This window comes from Vanessa atalanta, chromosome 30 (genome assembly GCF_905147765.1).
Source record: "Vanessa atalanta chromosome 30, ilVanAtal1.2, whole genome shotgun sequence".
NCBI lineage: Eukaryota > Metazoa > Arthropoda > Insecta > Lepidoptera > Nymphalidae > Vanessa > Vanessa atalanta.
The window spans coordinates 5157213-5176996 of NC_061900.1; the positions used below are offsets into that span (position 1 = coordinate 5157213).

Genomic DNA, 19784 nt, shown 5'->3' on the forward strand with positions numbered 1-19784 from the left:
TGGCTATTTTATTGTATTATTTTTTTTCTTAAGAAAAATAAACGAATATCTGTTCTAATGAAACAAAATGAATATTCATAATTCAAATGAAGTAGTCAATGTACATATCCAGACTTTTTTATTTACACTTATTTTAATTTATTAAATTATTTGTAATAACGCACGATATAATTATGCATGATTTTAGTTTGGCCTTAATAGTGATGTCACTCGAAAGAAATAAACCTAACCTTGAGAATAGCTGTACGAAGGTAAATCAAATGACGTCATCTCGTTATTTTTGTCGATTTGTCGCCTCTTAATGCTGTACGACTAGATTGAATAGACAATTTGTTATACTGTATTGTTCTCAATAAGAAGACATTATTTTTAGTCGGCTATTCAAATAGTATTCCCGCCACATGACTTCACTATTTGAATTGATTCGAATAGTCGAAAGAAGGCCGCATTCTGAGCAAGTACTTAAAAAAAAAAATTAAGCCTAGTGATTTTCTAGTCCTTATTTGTGAACAGATATTATTGGAAGTTCCTGAGTACAATGCAAGTATTGTTTATTTGTAATTAAAATTAAAAAAATATATAGTTTGTGTATTGAGTTATTCATTTAATGCATGATATGAAGTTTTTTTTTTTTTTATTACTCTCAATTATTTTGATGATGTAAACTGGCATATAAAAGTAAATTATTCTTACCTAGGTTTATAATATTATGTTGAATAGCATATTATACCTTGGAGTCGACGTCATATGTCAGCGTCTATAAATTAGTTTGAAGGTTTCCTTTATTGATGTTGGCAAACAACATTTAATATTCAGTGTACATAAGCATAAACATTTAAGTAATTATTATTTGAATATCTTCTTCTTTATATTTTACTTTAAGAATGTATGCATCCTATGTTAGATACATAACTACTATTTACATTGAACTCATACCTATTTAAATAAGTTTATACGTTTGAGGGTTATTAAAAAAAAAATGGTATACCGGTATACCTTCGAACCTTTTTAAATAAAAAAAAAATGCACTTATCAAACATCAATAATGGTAAGTAAATAAAACTGTTCGATATTAATTCTTTGATCATATCTTTTTAAAGCATAAAAAAAAAAAACAAATTTTGGTTTATCAAATGACATTGTTTTTAAAAACAAATGTTTGGACGGTGAAATAGCTTAGTAAATAAGCATTATCGCATTGCATTTTTTCGCTTGTTTTTATCTAATCAAAAATAATTTAAAAGTCGTGATAATTTTATGAATTAAATAAATATTGAATGAGTAGGTAGGTATTATGTCATCGTTATCTTGAACTTAAAAGTCAGTAGCGCTATTCGTTGTAAAATAACTTGGAACTCGCCGCAAAACAAAATGGTCAAGTGTCAAAAGGTGATATGCGACATTGACTATTATATTATAACTATAGCTTTTAAAGGATAGACAATACACATCTAGAATTGTTTTTTAAATTGTCACAAGTGATGTACAAAGTCAATTCTAAAAGAATATCATTGTAATTGTTAAGTTTTATAATTACCGTTCGACTTTGTACAACTACTAGCGTAACGCCTTTGCCTTTTTGTTTAATTTTATTTTTGAAAAAAAAAAACATTTACTTATTTTTTTTTGTTGATTTTGACGTTTATGGTCGATTTTGATTGTTATTCCGGCCGATCGATTTATATATCGGAAGTGATCGCATTTTAAATACTTATTATTATTATAGTAATATGTACTTTGAAATTAGTTTAGGTAATAATAAAACAGAAATAGGAATCTTGGGATTATTTAGTAAGCGGCTATGACGATAACTATGAGGTCATTGACATCGTGTCATCTATCTTGTTGAGATTTTTTAATTTAAGTATTAGGCAATAAAAGTAACATCACTGTCTATGATTATTGTAAACTTTGAAGGTTTATCGTCATGCATAAAGAAATACAATATTTTTTTTTACTTCTTTTTTGTGACATTTTCATGAAAACTTAATATAACGGTTTTACATAACAATAAAACCGATATTATGTGCCGAGAGGAAAACATACAGCATTGCTGTGAAGAAGCAGTCGTATACTTACTTTAATCTGTGGTCGATTGTTACCTTACACAACTTAGTTCACCTGAATGACACTAGGTGGCGTTAGTTAACCAGGAAGTGCGCGGGAACCGTCGCCATATTCCTTCATAGTCTTCACCAGGAAGTACTTTCTGCAATGCTGTATGTTTTCCTCTCGGCACATAATATCGGTTTTATTGTTATGTAAAACCGTTATATTGATGTGCCTTCCGGAAAACATACAGCATTGCTGTGAAGACGTGTTTGTTATCTGCTGGTGAAACATGTATTGTTTTTAAGCACAACGCTATGATGAAATTGATAAATTATAAACAACTGAAATGTAACAATCATTTTAATGTCTTTAAATGCTTTGAAAAATACAAAATATGTAATATAACATTGTTGTCTTTACTATCCTGGCTTAAGAAAGTATTGTAGAATTTCGTGAGATTAGAACGATGACATTTGATAATTAAATTTATGATATATGAAATAATATATGGTTGTCCTTCCATTACTTACTATACAAACAAATATACTCATTAAAATTATTATCATTAGTTAATTATTATTGTTATATATATATACATATCTATATATATAATAAAAAATCAATTTGGTGTAAATGTTTTGAAAAAAGAGTTATGACTAACTTTAGTTTCTATTATACGACAGTAATGATTAAAGAATGTGCTGGATGATCTCCAGTTTCCACGTGATAATATCTCATCAATCGATTGATTATCTAACCACCCCAGAGAAGCTACTGCTGACCTACAGCTTCCCGGAGGTGCCCTAATACCACTGTCCTGAAGAACTGTACGCACCCAATTCCCGATTACAGTTCGAGAGGCAGCCTTAATATCACCATTGACAGTGATGAAAAGGTTATTTAAATTGATATTGCTAGTTAACCGCCTAGTTTGTGTTCTTTTTATGAGTGATCTAACTAATGTGACGGGACATATGTTTTGATCATCATGTTTAGAGAGTTTCCATGCGGATTGGCGATAATTGTGAGTGTCCGTTTTAGATCCAAAGGCCGGTATTAAAATGATGCTATCTCCGTTATCCTGGAAACTCTCTGTACAAATTTCTAAAAGGGTCAGATCGTGGATTCTTCGTCCCGAGGCCAGCAATAGAACTGCTGCTGTCCTTCGTGACAAGTCGAATAAGGTGTCTTTAGAGGGGTTAGCCGATAGCCAATTTAGGACAATGCGAGGATCCCATGTAAGTGCTTTCTTTATAGCCTTAGGTTTAACTGTTCGAATTGCTTTAAGGACATGTTTGATAATGAAATCGGAAAATGTTTGATGTTCTACGTGTGGGCCACAAAATGTCATAATTGCTGATTTGTGCACCAGGATCGTGTTGTATGCTAAATTTTCTCTTAGAAAAAGCTGTATCAGAAATCTAGCTATATCGGTAGACTGGGGAGTTTTTGGGTTCACCAGTGAGCTGGAGCACCAAGCTAGCCATCTCTTTATGGCAGGAAAATAGGTAGTAAGTGTTGATTGTCGCCAACTCTTTCTTAATAATTCTTTTTCTTCTACAGCCCAGTCTTTTATTTGTTCGCCCCACCCCCAATTTTCCAGACCTTCAGGGCTAATGTTTGCACTTGTGGAGGAGGTTGCGATGTTGTCATATCTATGAGCACTTCCGAGAGGTTCTGTAGCTCGTGCGGTGGCTCTAGTGCCCTCGATTTCAGGTCTTGTAGCCAGAACACCTGAGGCCAGTCTGGGGCCACTACAAGATAAGTTCCCTTGGCGTTGTTCAGATGAGCTAACACTCTGGGTAATAGGCTGGGAGGTGGAAAAACCCAGGCAACCCGGTAATTCCAAGGTTTGCTGAAGGCGTCTGTATAACATGCCGATCGATCTTTGCAGTCTATTGATACGTAGTTTCGTACAACAGCTGTATTTTTTGACGCGAACAGATCTATTTCGGGATACCCCCATTTTTGGAAGACTTCCGCTGTCGCATCGGCTATCAGGTGCCATTCTGCCGGATGTTTTCCTCGAGATAATCTGTCCGCGATTATGTTGTACCTCCCCGGGAGGTAATATGCTGACAGCGTTATTTTGAATTTGTCCGCTAGTTGGAGAAGTTTGAATGTCAGTTCCAGCAACGCTAAAGATTTGGTTCCGCCTTCTTTCCGGATATACGCTATCAGTGTTCGATTGTCGGATTGGATCAGTACATGTGACTTTACTAATATTTTTGAGTTCATTTTGATAGCCGCAAAAACGGCGAATAATTCTTTTTTGTTGCTGTGCCACCTCCTTTGGTAGAGTGACCAGCTCCCTGACATCACTTTCCCATCCAGTTGAGCGCCCCAACCCACGTCTGAGGCATCCGTTGCAAGGAAGTGGGTAGCTGGTTTTTTGTGTATCGGTAACGAGTGATGTGTGGCTCCGCGCCACCACACCATCTCTCGATAAACATTCTGAGGGATACGTTGCACTTGACGGGGTAGTTTCTTGTCGAAGCGTCGCAAGAATATTTGGGAATTGCGACAGTGTAGTCTGCCCCGTGGAATTACAAAGTTGGCAAAGTTCAGCTGCCCCAAAATTGTTTGTAATTGTCGTAGACTCATGTGTGGCTTTTGCATAATCTGTTCTAGGGCGCTGTTGATGCATTTTATTTTCTGATTTGGTAAGACCATTTTGTTCTTGGCCGTTAGCCATCGTATCCCTAAATATTCCAAGTCTTGTGTTGGAGTTAGGACCGATTTCTGGAAATTCACTTTCCAACCCAACACTTCCAAGTGTCTCACGGCCTCCGCGGCCTGAAGACTTAACTTGGTTCGGTCTTGGTGCACCAGAAGAAAGTCGTCTAGATAGACTAGCACTCGACAATCTTTCGCACGCAGGGTCTCCGCGACCCAGCATGTGATGGAAGAAAAAAGGTGCGGAGCAGAAGCTAGACCGAAAGGTAGGCACGTCATCTCGTAAATACGGTTCTGATAACTGATTCTGAGGAAGGGTCTGTGTGATTTTGCCATAGGGACATGAAAATAAGCCTGCGAAATGTCGATCTTTATCATCCAGTCTCCAGGTTGGAGAAAGTCTGGCACATCTGTATGGGAAATCAAGTGAAAGTGTTTTGTTTTTACATATTTGTTTAGTTCCCGGAGATCGAATATTGGGCGCATCGATCCATCGCTTTTCTTCCGGAGAAAAAGTTTGGAGATGAAACTTGGAGATTTTGCCCGGACTTCTTGAAGAATATTTTGATCCACTAGTTCGAGAATTACTTGTGTCATGGCAGGAGAAATTTTGGTTGCATACTGGTCCGTTATAATTTTTGTAGGCCAAACAAGGGGGGGTTTTCTGAATAGGGGTATACGGCATCCCGTGATTGTCATCATGATAAATTTGTTTGCATCCAAAGCCTGCCATCTGTCTTTGAACTGTACAAGGCGACCCCCCTTGAATGATTGGGGAGGATAGTCATTTTTTCTTATCTCTGTTACGAAATGTCAAGTTTTTAGTTTGCTTGTTGTTGTCAGTTTTGTTTTTGTATGTTTGCTTGTTTTGTGGTTTCTTATCTGAACTTTGATAATAATTGGCCTTGGTGGAATTGTAACTTTTAGATGTTGAAGGTTCATTAAGTCTCCTTTTCAGACTAAACTTATCTTTTGGTTTGAATGTTTGTGATTGTGACAACCAATATTGTGGCCCTCCGAGGGACTGAATAAGCGACAGTAGCTTTGTTTTGTCAAAAAGAGATTCTTCGCTGGGTGGAATATTATGAAGAGCAGTTTGTATACTTTTATTAGGTATTTCTGATATGAGTCGTGAACGTCTAATCTCTACACATTCCGCTCGCTTGCCACAAACGATTTGTAGTGTGCGCTCCGAATTTTTGTAGGAGGTGGAAGATTCACCGAACGTAGCACTCATTTTATGAAATAAATTGTCGCTATTTAGCTCGCTTGGGTTTTTAACAGCCCAATCTAGTATTTCTTGTAAGCCTGATTGCAACAGCTCCTTTTGGTATAACAAAGCATTGGTCAGTCCCGCAACAAATAGTTCGGTAGGGGCCAAAAAGTCTTTCCCTTTATTAAGGCAGCACAATTCATCATTGATTTTAAGGTTGCAAAATCCCGGAGATGCAGTGACTTCAGCCAATGCTTTATTGTATCGCACGTGTTGCCATAAGGGTGTGTTAAAATGATGTAACTCTTTAAGTTGTTTTAACCTATTCCCGTCGGCGGGCTTCATGCATTTTTTGTCATCAAACTCTGTCTTATAATTTCCTAGATCTAAAGTCTTTGTTGGCACCGAAGGGTTGGTTAAAAAAGAACTAGCATCTTTTACTTGGTCTGTGTGCACGTGACTACTGGATTTGTTGCTATCAGTCCCACATTGTTGATGCATTATTAAATTTGTGAGAAAACTGACCTGGTCATATAACGCGTCGATTCTTGGATCGACCGTTACCTGGGAATCCAGCCGGCGTTTCTTGCTGGGAGTACCCTCACTTTCGTTATCGTCGCTTGAACTGCTTGAATTCGAGGTATCGTCATCCTGGCAGCATTCATTTTTTTCGGTACAAACATCACCCGAAATAGGCAAATGCGAGTCACTAACTTCCGCGGTTTTATTCGAAGGGCGATCCATAATTAGAAAATAAATCAACTCAAAGTTCGAAAAAATACAATATGTTATGATTTCGGAATCACTTAGTTAGTTGTTCACTGTAACTGAATCACTTTAGAATTATTTTTTACGAATTTCGACCAACTTGGCGAAAGTACACAACGCTATGAAGGAATATGGCGACGGTTCCCGCGCACTTCCTGGTTAACTAACGCCACCTAGTGTCATTCAGGTGAACTAAGTTGTGTAAGGTAACAATCGACCACAGATTAAAGTAAGTATACGACTGCTTCTTCACAGCAATGCTGTATGTTTTCCGGAAGGCACATCAATAAAGTATTTATAATTGGGGGCAGTTAGAATTGATTCGGAGTCGAAATCATAATTTTTTAATCTATACTAATATTATAAAGACCAAAGTAACTCTGTCTGTCTGTTGCTCTTTCACGATCAAACCAGTAAACCGAATTCCAAGGACGGAATACTCTTTAATACTTTTAATGTTAGACATTAAAATATATTGATATAATTTTTTTTTCTAACAAAATTGCGATGCAGGCAAAGAGTTCCTGTTGTAATTTATAATATAAATAAAAATTGCCATTCATACATTGCTATTGGAACCGGTAGTTAGTAGTAGAAATATAATGAGATACTAGTTTTCGCCCGCGGTTTCGCTTGCGTGTTAGGTAAAAAAAGTAGCTTATGACCTTTCTTGGAGTTCAAGTTTGCGTCACACCAAATTTCATCAGATTCGGTTCATTGGTTTGGCTGTGAAAGAGCGACAGACAGACAGAGTTAATTTCACATTTATATTATTAGTATAGATTTAAATGGAAGTTTGAAAAAATAACGCAACAACTTAAAACTTGTACGATGGATTAGAACAGTATGGACGAATCAGTTGGCGAATGTTATTAATAACTCCGCTATATTGTGCACTACTAAGAGTTTACGATTGATATATTTTGATTGATAATACAACACTGTTACACTTAACTACTTATATCCACTTTAATTTTACTTCCAAAGTTCCGATAACAGTTTCGTCGATGTTTAACCGCCATTTTTGCAAAAACCATATGAGTATTACAGACTATTCAAGCCAATGATCTCGACCAATGATATCGCGTTAATTTAATGTCAAATGTTGTTTATTTGGCTTGCGATTGGATTAGACTATAATATATATAAGTTTAAATTTCTTTGTTTTTGAGTAGAGTCTAAGTTAATAATCAGTTTATTCTAAATAAGAATTCAACAGCGTTAATTATACAGTATCTTTATGTTTTGACTTCTAAAATCGGCATCATTACATTACCAAAATTAAATCGAATATTTTGGTTTCGTCATTTTCAAGTGTGTATGTATTTGTAATTCATATCGTACAGATTTAAATACCGTGAAGAAACGCGCGCGGTTCAAGGACGTACAAATATGGCCATATTATTAGGCAGAGTGTGTAATCAAGTAATCCTATTAGGGTTCAATATTACGATTGTTAAAACGATAGGTGTGTAATCTTTTGACGTGATAAAGTTTTGTATTGCCTATTCCAATCGAAGTAGGAATAAAGGTAAACAGAGCTTAGTATTACGTATTTTACGCATTTTATTAATAACTCTGTTATATTGTGCACTCTATCATATTAAAAAATATGCTTTATCTTCATGAGAACCCGACTCCCACTTGACCGCTTCCTTTTCTCAAATCTCATAAGTCATAAGCGTTCGCCAACGCAACTTCGAAATGAGTGAATAGGCTATAAAATGAAGTGTCAATTATTGTAATCAGTATATATTATGAGTTTAAAAATGGATTTTTATTGACGAAAGTTGAAAATAACAATTAATTTATTTAAAAATCCATTTTTTTAATCGTTTGTCACGTGACACCAAAAGATTCGGATTGGTGCTTAACCTCGTTTGCCTACTGTATGTGGATTATATGTACCACAGATTACAATACAGGAAAGTGACGTCACCGACCCCATTGCGGCGCCATATTGTCAAAGTAGCGTTTTCGCGCGCTATTTAAATATAGAATTTTTAATTTGATATTTTTCAGCAAATATGTACTAGAATTAAAAAAAAAAACTACTTTTACTTAGGATGACCCCAGCTGGACAAAGGCAGTCCCAAAAATCTTCACAAAAGCCGTCATCAGTCCACCTTGTGAGGTGCCTGCTCAGTGCCGACGCTGCGTTTTCCGTTTCGATTGATTAACAAATATAAATCTTGTATTTTCGGAGAATTTCGACTCTCGTAGAGTTGAAATTCTCTATAGTATGAGTTTTATACTCATAAACCTTCCTCTCGAGTCACTCTGTTGATTCGAATAAATCTAACTAGCGCAGTTAAAAAATTTAAAGCTCATATATAAAAAAAGGATTATATAAATAAGGAACATTACTTAATACAAGAATAATATTTAAGATAAAAAAGCGTGGACTTAGTATTTATTGACATCTAGGCAGGATATATAAAAAAATAATTGTTGGTTACTGACATACTCTATAATTATAAAAATAGTTTAAAAAACTAAAAACACGCTTTTAGCACGTAGTGAAAATTACAATAGCAAACCCTTTCATTTAATACCCATATCACGGGGGTGCATTTAAAATACCCAATCCGCCATCTTGGATGTCCGCCATGTTGGATTTGTAATGACGTTTCTTAGCTAGTCATGTATTGTCATCAGAACTCAGAGCGTGTGCAAAATTTCATCCTAATCGAAGACCGGGAAGTGGGTCGAATTAAGATTCCAAGATTTTCTTACATACATAGTTACAAGAAATCAAGAATCTGCTTTCCGAACCGGTGGTAGCTGTACATTAAATTCGACACTGTAACATGACACTTCAAAAGTGCTTTCATGAGTACTTGAATAACGAATATTTTGATTTTTGATCGTATCCTTCCTTATACCTTCTATCACCCTAAGAGGTAAAATAAGGATAGAACAGAACAAGATTTATCCCTAATATTAATACTCGATTCGATTAGTTCGAGATTACTTTACTCGTGACGTTTCTACTCGTGACAAAACTAAAAACATAAAATCAAAAAAATCCAAATAAAAATATACTTTATTCAAGTAGGCTTTTACAAGCACTTTTGAATCGTCATTTAACAAACTATCTAAAGTAAAGGTACCACCGGTTCGGAATGTAGATTCTACCGAGAAGAACCGGCTAAGTAGTTACTCTTTTTCAACTTCTAAAATTACAAAGTCATGTTAGTTAAATACAATTATATATGTATGTTATGTCTGCATGGAAGTCAACGAGCATTAACTCCACGCTTTTTTATCATCTATATAATCTTGTATCGAATAATATGCCTTCTTTACCGATGTATTTTTTACAATTGACTTGAATCTATGAAACGGCAAAGTTAAAGTTTAGTTTAGTAATTTAGTAAATAAAGTTTAGTAATTTCAAAGGTAAATATGAAATGGAAATATTCTTTTATACGCATCCAAACGAACCTCGAAAATCGAACGTTTTTCAAATAATTTTAACGCATTTATTTGATATTACGTAATAACTATCGAGACTTCTTCCCACCCCCTTGTAAGAAAACATAAGACATGGTCACCCCGCCCCCCCCTAAATCGTCTTTCGTGATAAATGAATGGTGACACACGTGACAAAACTAAAAACATATTACACGATTACAGTTAAATGGAACGCCCATTTAAAACGTTGTACCCAAAGAGAATTGTTCAAATCTCCATCGTTACGAATTCGTTTGCGTATGTTTTGATGTCCTACTGACACGATTTTTAAATATCTTTAGCATTCTAAAACGACCTAACTCAACGACTCTGAAGTTCGTTATTTATTGATAAATTATAAACTTATATAGAATCTGGCAAATGACCAATCTTTACTCGAAGTGTTTAATTTTTGCTCTCGTAATATTTGATACTATTTTTGTATTAGCGTTTATTTACACACACAACTATAAGACACACTTGTAGATACTTAACGTTGAGATAAACACTTAGATCGCGAAGTGATTATGTCATACACACATACGAGTACATTAACAGCCAGTAAATTTCTTTAGCTGGACTAAGGCCCTTTGAGGAGAAGGTTTGGAGCATATTCCACCACTGCTCTGCTTGCTCCAATGCGGTGGATTCACATGTGTCTGAATTTTGTTGAAATTACACACATGTAGATTTCTTTACGATGTTTTATTTCAACAACTTCCAAACTTCGAGTTGTTACTGAGAATTTTAAAATTGAATAACTTTTAGCTCGATATGGGTATTAACCTAAGATCTCGGGGTCTACTATAAGCCACTGGACCACCGAGGCAGTCTAGTATGACTGCGAAATAATGATAGTACCACACATTAGGATCCCGGTCAGGGGCGTAGCTACCGCCGTATTACGGATCACGGGAGCCCCCAACGTGCGTAAGCAAAATTTAATAAAAACTTTTCAATTCACAAATGACATAAGTCAAAAAAAGCAATTTCTCAAAAGTGCCCAAAATTTCGGAAAAATTGACAGATAATTATGATGAATAAGTATTTCTTTTAATTCTATGCATTTTTTTTCTTTTGTGAGATACCTTTACCTAATGGCCACCATGCAATTTTTTATACAAGGCCCCGCCAAAGCATGTTACGCTTCTGATTCCGATATTCTTAGGCCTGTAAAGGATTCTGGTATTCTTACATATTTTTGAAGTTAACATTTATTTATGTGTTGAAAAAGTTTGACAGTGGATAATTATGATTTCGCTTCACTGACGTCCTAATGCCAACAGTATATCTGTAGGTAACGACTGTGACGTGATGCGTTTGGTTTGTATGCACACGCTAGGCTCAAAAAAAGAAAACGCTCATTGAGCGAAAAACAGCTCAAATATCAGGAATTTGTGTTGCGGCTCTTATAAAAACTATATCTATGTGACTATCATCCGATTCGACCACAACGCTCTGAGGCAAAGAAGAAAACCTATGACACGTGCAGTGCGCTTCTGTCAGAATTAACTTCGTTGCGTACTCGTGAATAGTTAAAACCGACTCACCATATATCACTTCGTAACGTGTATTGAATGTTATAATTAGTATATCTAATGGTGCATATCACATTTAACGCTCGTACAATGCAGTATGTTTCGAGTTTCTGCTTTTAGAATATCTCTATTGAACCTCAATAGTAGGTGTGGAAACGCAACTGCCTCCGGCGCTTTGAGTCTTCACCTTATGTAAGAATAATTCGTAAGACTTTGCACAGAGGTTTGCGAAGTCGGACACTTGGAAAAAAATAGGACCAACATAGACAAAAAGATGTTCAATTACGTCTAAATCTTATTGTCTTTGAAAACGTTTTTAGTATATTTGACGGTTTGCCAGAAAAGTCAAGTTTATGTATGAGTATGCCGGGTCTATGATAATAATTACGCTGTACAGTGAATTATTATTTAAACAAGATTAAAAACTTGGTAATGATATCAATAAACATTTGTACATTACACGTAAAAACTTTAAGCATTTTTTTACTTAACCTTGAATTCGAGACATATTTAAACAAGTGATCAAATACATTAAAAACAGAATTGAATGTTAAAAAAAATTGCACAGATAAGAAAACATTTACAAAATATCAGGATATTAAACAAAGTAGGTCAAATCCCCATCTAATCTAACTATTTGTAATTTATTACAACAGGCTTCACCTTCCTACTACAATAAAGGATGAAGCGCTCGAGCGCTTTAAATATTTGTTTGCTTGCTTTAGCATATTCAGGTCTAGGCTTTGACCTTTATCATCGACCTCATTTAAGACGGAACTAATATGTGTTATGTAACGTACCAATTATGGCCCGCCCTCTTTCGCAGGGAACCAGTGTTCAAACTTAGTCTATTGCCATCAACATGACCAGTTCCAAAAGGTTCCATAAGAGCAGGAACGTCTTTGGCGACAAGATCCAATTAAATTTATGATTAAGTTTTTTTTTTTATTACTTCCAGTATAATGGGCAAAGACGACAAAGAAGACTCCGGATTTGGCTTCAAAGACAAGGCGAAGGCCGAAGAAACATTGAGATTGCTGGAGCAACATGATCCAAACTACAGGAGGCTGACAGTCAGAGGGCTGTTGGGGAGGGCGAAGAGGGTTTTATCGAGTAAGTTATATAAATAATGCTCACTATCAGGGACGTTATGGATCAAGTTATTATTTAAAAACTTAAATATAATAAAACAATTATAATTGTTGCCAGTGACAAAAGCAGAAGATAAAATTAAGAACATAAAAGAAGCAATGCAAGTCTTTGAAGACTGGCTCGCGGAGTTAGAAAAGAATAAAGAAAAGAAGCCGGATAAAAAGGAACCAAAGAAGAAAGAAGAAGATAAACCGAAGAAAGAAGCTGATGACAAAGATGAGGTAACAAAATTTCGCTTGATAATTGTTTTTTTTTTATGAAGCATATAGGTGGATTCGTATATGGGCCACCCTACTCGCAAATGGGACATTGACGCCGTAGAGTATTTTAATTATTCCTTGCGTTACCAATGCCTTGGCAACTCAGTTATTATGACCCTTGCCTGTAGTTACACTGGCTAATTCACCCTCCAAATAAAACACAACAATACAAATTATTGCTGTTTGGTGGTAGAATATATGAGTGGGTGGTACCTACCCTAAAATAGTTACTTTATAAAACACGATCGTGGAATGTTGGTAAGGATGCTAGCAGCATATTTGCTCTGTTCTTCAGGGCAAAAACTTGTCATCCTTTTTATACGACGACGTCACCCCGTACATGAACAACATAATAAATTATTTTAAAAGCCATTGAACAACAAAATAGTTTATCGATTTTAAGTAGTACTTCTATCGACTCGATTTGACCCAAGGAGAGTTTTCACAGTTTATAACGACACGTTTACACGAACACAAACTAAAGTATTAGAGCGTCAAACTTTCATGGAGAGATTTCTGACACACTTCGCGTGGTATCTAGCCTCTAAATCTGTGCTATAGATAAATTTTATAAGGCGGAAACGTTTGTTTGATAGCGCAAATCACGGAATCTGGATTTCTTGTAAAAAATACATTCGTAGAGAAGGTATATTATTCAATACAAGAGAATATATGGATGACAAAAAAGCGTGGAGTTAATACTTGTTGACTTCCAGGCAGGATATATTACATACATATATAATTGTATTTAACTAACATTACTGTATTTTTATGAAATGTTGTAAATGAGTTTCTTGTCCGTTCTTCTCGGTAGAAACTACATTCCGAACCGGTGGTAGCTTCACTTAATATAGTTTGTTAAATGACGATTCAAAAGTGCTTGTAAAAGCCTACTTGAATAAAGTGTATTTTGTGTAATTTGTTGTAGAATTCGAGTTCAGATACCGAAATGGCGGAAATTCCCGAAGAGAAGAAGGAACTACCAGCGGAGACTGTTCCGGGACTTGGATTTAAAAATAAAGTAAGTGCGTTTGATTTTAACGATTTGTTTATTGGGATATGGGATATTGGTGTCGTTGATTATGAATTTGTTGTTGGTATAGAAGTAATGTAACACAAAATTGTGTTTATATATTTATTTAATATGGCACACAAAGTATTTAATTAAATCAAGAGCTATGGGACACATTTACAAATCACAATTAAATAAAAATTACTTTAGTGCAATATACAAAATTGTTTTTGGTCTAGAAAAGATTACAAAAACATTAAATTCAATTTTATCTGTAAATAATTCAAGAAGTGCTTAGAACTTGTGCATTTTAACCGATGATTTTGGGGAAACCCAGGCAAGCAACACTGAATTTTCATTTGAAATTAATTTGTGTTTATAATTCATCTCGTGCTCGGCGGACCTGCATGTGTCTAATTTCAACGAAATTCTGCCACATGCAAAGGGAGAGGAGAGGAGGCCTTAGCCCAGCAGTGGGAAATTTACAGGCTGCTGATGTTATGTTTGTTATTTAATTCAATTTGATTTATAGTCCTCGGATAATATAAAAAATATATACAAATCTCAATAATAATAATGTTACATATACATAAGAATTATTAACATTAAGTCCTTAAATATATACAAATATGAATTAAAAATAACTACTGTTGAAATCTTAACCGCGTGGAATGATAGCAAGAATGCTGGCAGCATTTCCCCGTTGACTCTCATTCGATCCTCTGGGAAATTAACCAGCCCGACACGTGGAGACAATAAGACGAGGTGTTGTAATATTAATGAAAAAAGAAACGAAATATTACCAAACGTATAAACCAACTCTTATGCCAGGTTCAGACCTGCGATTATTTAATGAAAATGTACCTATGTAATATTTTTAGGACGCAGCAACGAGTACGCTTAAAGAATTAGAAGGACGGGATCCGGACTATCAGAAGCTGGCTGTGAAAGGGTTGATCGGGAGAGCGAAGAGGGTTTTGACCTGTAAGTATTTAGAGTACCCGTAACTTGGATGTATGAATAATACTTAGTCATATAAAAAACTATTTTGCTGATGATATTTAAAAAAATATCTGTTTTGCGAATTCAGAGGTTAGAATAGTATCTATATATCTATATATATCTAATATAGTTTTACAATTTGTGATGTTTAAATTATCTATTTAAATCAGATTTGCTTTTATGATAGACACTATTATTTTTATACGGTTTGATTCGTTCGTTGAATTGCCAGTTCTGTTTTTTTTTTTAATGTAAACATTTTCCAAATTATTCCATTGAGCTTGAAGGGTTTGTCTTTTTGGTAGATAATAAAATAAAGGTTTATTGAAACCTAACACATAATATACAACGAAGGTGCTCAGCAGTGATTTCTCTTTTTCACCAGGCACACGTGACGAAGCGAAACTCTCTAATATTAAGGAAGCTATCGCAGTCTTCGATCAGTTTCTTGACGATTTCGATACGATGCATCTAAGTAAACAGAACAACCCCTACATCAGCCTCGGCATCGTCAGGACCTGCGTGAAGTTAGCTGGCGATAGCGTCACTGAGCAGCAGGTGAACAACTTCACTTTCTAGCACAAATCTTTGTTCAATTCTGTCTGGCTTCGTACCACCCACTCATCAGATATTCTACCGCCAAACAGCAGTGCTCAGTATTGTTGTGTTCCGGTTTGAAGAGTGAGTGAGGCAGTGTAAGTACAGGCACAAGGTAACATCTTAGTTTCCAAGGTTGGTGACGCATGGGCGATATAAGGAATTGGCGCTGCAAGAAATATTTACCATATTCCTTACAGTGCCAATGTCTAAGGGGTGGTGGTGACCACTTACAATCAGATGACCTATTGGCTCATCCACCTACCTATATTATAAAAAAAACCTGATGATGATAATAAATTGTTGCTGTTCAAAGACAATCTTACTGTAAGCAATGTTCACCACCCCTTACATCACCAATGCGTCAATCTTGCGGAATTCGTCAAACCGGATCACAACGATTTTGTTGCTGTTTGGCGGTAGAATATAAAATATTTGATGACTAGTACCCACCAAGACCATAATAATATGCTTCATGTAAATAACCGGAGATTCTGTACAGAAATCATTTGTCGCTGCATATACATCTGTCAATGGCGAGTACAAGCGCCTGCGCACCGTCGCGAGCGACGGCGGGAAGACGTGGGACATCGTGAGGAACGAGGCTCTGAAGGAGTTGAAGGAAAAGGTACCCTTAACCTGCCATTTTAAGCCTTCAAATTCTTTAAAATTCAGTGCCATCTCAAGTCGAATCATTTGTCTCGTAACAAAGCGTATGAGAGAAAGAGAAGGCGAATTTGTACAAATTATAACAGAGAATGTCACGTTGGTTAATTAATGTCCAATGGCTAAGCAAAAGCCTTTGAGCTTATTCCATTCTGTTCCTGTACAGGTTGGTTAATGTAAAGGTACTTAATGATGAGGTTATTGCCTCAGCTGGAGTATCCATGAGGAAACTCCCTAGGTGCATCCAAAAATTAAGAATTACGGTTCATAAAATGGTTACATCCAAATATTTCTTCTATTTAAATCGAGTGATGGCATAATATCGTTATACAGTAAAAACATCACTGTTATGTGTTCCTGTTCGGAAATAATTTTGAAGTTAGAACCTTTTCTGGCTTCAAAAATATTTCCTTTTCTGACGGCCCTTGTACCCGAGAAGTACATTGCTTAGCCACGTCGTCAATCCGGCGCTGGTCTCTTTACAACTCCAAAGCGTTCTTGGTGTCTACAATGTTCTCTCTGATCTTGTACATTGACGTATTAAATCTGAACAGACGAAAACAAATTAACACTGTTTGAATCCACATTGTAATAATAAAAGCTTTTCATTAAGAAATAACTATTGACGGTGAATTTATTTTAATTGTCCAAAAATTTCCAAAACGTGCTGCATCTTTTGGTAAACGTTATGTATATTTAACAGTTTCTAACAGTAACTTTTTTATAATCCAGCATTCCGATGCAAAACTCTTCGACGACAAAGACGAGCCGACGGCTGAACACTTGGAGATGCTGCTGTGGGCGTATTCGCCTGAAGCGGCGCGCGTTAAGAAAGTCATATCAGAAACAAATGAAAGCAAAGAGGTCAACGACCGGAAACGAAAGAGCAGTGCAGACGATGAATCTCCAAGCAAGAAGAAGAAGGAATGATCTTGTAACACTGAATTGTTATTATTAAGCATTTATCGGTTTATTAATAAATATATACAAATATGTTTTTGATTTATAAATTTATTTCATTTCGAAGAATAAATTATTTATTTTAATAAAAAATAACCGGTAGGAACGAAGTTGCTTTCGCTATTATGCATGCAAATAAAATTCATAATAAAAAAAAAAGGTTTGAGAGTAATTTAATGTCAAGGGACGTAACGCTATTTTCTTAAGTGACGATTTCTGCCTCTGTACTTCGTCACTGTGCGTGCTGTAATTCGAGTAAAAGAACTTAGCTCCAAAAAAAATGTTTAGGAACCAGCATTAATTTTGTGTTGAGACTTTTGGAATGTAACGCTAAAGTTTTATCACGTCGTGGTAATGTAACCTCACGCTTACTTACATCCAAATTAATTTAAACAATTTAAGGGTGAAGTTGACAAAAATGTTAAAATCACGATAGTTCACATGGCTACTTAGATACTAACCTAAATATATATTCAAGAAAACTCCCCGATATCACTGCTTGTTATTCGATTATCTTAGTAAAGTATGGCAACACCATGTAGAATCCTAGACAAATAAACCTTAGATTTACGTATTTCATGCGATTTGCTAATAACTCGGCTATATTGTGCACTACTAAGAGTTTATAATTAATATATCTTTATTTATAATACAACACTATTACACTTAACTACATACTTATTTCTACTTTAATTTTATTTCAAAAATTCTGATAATTCTTTGGTCGACGTTCATAACGCTATTTTTTCGCAAATCCATAGTGAATATCGTAAATGATTAATTTACGATATTCTCTCCAATGATATCGCGACCAATGATATCGCGTCAATTTGCTGTCAAATGTTGTTTATTTGGTTTTTCTCCTCTTATGGTTGCAATAGAGTATATTTAATTAATGATTACTACCCTTTTAATAGTATATTATAACTTTGCAACAATTTCCACTTTGTACATTTTCATCTTCAAAACTAAAGCTTGCATAAAACTTCACCCTGATAATTACCACTTCTAGAAGGGTGAATCAAAATAAAGGTAATCTATGTTTCTTGAAATTCAAACTAGCCTCGTACAATTTCATGCAAAATAGGTTCAGTGGTTTAGAAGAAAAAGTTTAATTGACAGACAGACACGCATAGTTACTTTCGCATTTATAATATTAGTTTAGATATAGAAGCTATAAATACTAAGATTGCCTTAAATATTTTTTCTACTAACATCATTTCTATCTATCATCATCTCTATTTGAAACTATGTCAGCCGCAGATGTTTTTCTCAATTGTTTCGTATGTAGTGTATTGACCCTGGTTCCAGTTCAAATAGCGATAACATATTACCATGAAGATCATCTTGTCGAACGAGTAGAATTATGTTTCTACCAAAAATGAGCCATTTCGATAAGAATTATTTTATTATTTGATATTTTTTCATTCTCCTATTCGGGATTGGCATGAGTCTACAACTATACAGCCAAGTCATTCGTTTCTAAAACAATTATTAAATAAATAAAAAGTCAATTCCTTTCGTATGAATTTTCGTTCGAAATATTTTGACTATGATAGTTCACGACAAATTTTTAATATTTATCTTAAAGTATAGACTATAGACAATTTCCATATTATTAATTTTCAGTTCATTGATTTGACATAACATTGTAAACACCGAGTACAATGAACCTTTTGTTAAAACTAGAATTATGAAAGAAATAATTGTTAATATACAGTGTTATAAATTAAATGTGTCTTAAAATGTGCCATATTTGTTTTTTAAAGTGAAATTTGTGATGAATTTATATTTATTTTATACGTTTCGCTGTTTGTGTAACATGGGCGTGTGAAGTTATATGTTTTGTATTTATAGTGAAAAAGTGATAAAAAGTATTACGATTTTAATGAAAGAATGACTGTATATTTAAATTAAATAAGTTAACGTGATAGTTTAACTACATTTAATACATTTTCGACGTTAAATGTGAGTAAAATCTATACATACAATTGATTCGACATCTTTTAACAAAAATAAGTTTTCTTCAATGAAAATAGAATTGTTAAGCTTAAGTAAATGGTTAAAAGCGTTCCATATAGAACGGAACATTATTAAATAATATTTCAAATGATTTTAAACAACGTATTTGTTAAAAATACACGGAAACTTTGATCATAATGATTTATATCAGAAAAATGAATTGAAACTTCTATTTTTTACTGAAGATATGTCGATATTTTTTCTATATTATTATTTTGAATAATTAAATCTTTTTTTTATAATCCCCTTCTTTGAAAATTTATTTTAATATATTATTTATTTATAGGTAATGTCTAAATCAAGATAACAGAAAATGGAAGAAGCAAGTGAAGCTAGTTACTGTAAGTATCATAATAATTTAATATAAATTTGTAATAATAATAACAGAGATGTAAAAAGTCATGTTGCTA

The 19784-nt window shown here is 34.6% G+C and overlaps 2 protein-coding genes across 2 annotated transcripts; one reads left to right on the forward strand and one right to left on the reverse strand.

Moving 5' to 3' along the window:
- Positions 1-423: 423 nt before the first annotated feature.
- Positions 424-17389, forward strand: LOC125075361. Its single transcript, XM_047687092.1, has 8 exons — positions 424-540; positions 12662-12816; positions 12913-13076; positions 14044-14136; positions 15009-15111; positions 15515-15687; positions 16229-16354; positions 17125-17389. The coding sequence occupies exons 2-8, from the start codon at positions 12666-12668 to the stop codon at positions 17320-17322; spliced, it is 1008 nt and encodes a 335-aa protein (XP_047543048.1). The 5' UTR covers positions 424-540; positions 12662-12665; the 3' UTR covers positions 17323-17389.
- LOC125075432 lies at positions 3625-5427 on the reverse strand. The gene has a single exon (XM_047687172.1). The coding sequence runs from the start codon at positions 5425-5427 to the stop codon at positions 3625-3627; it is 1803 nt and encodes a 600-aa protein (XP_047543128.1).
- Positions 17390-19784: the final 2395 nt, after the last annotated feature.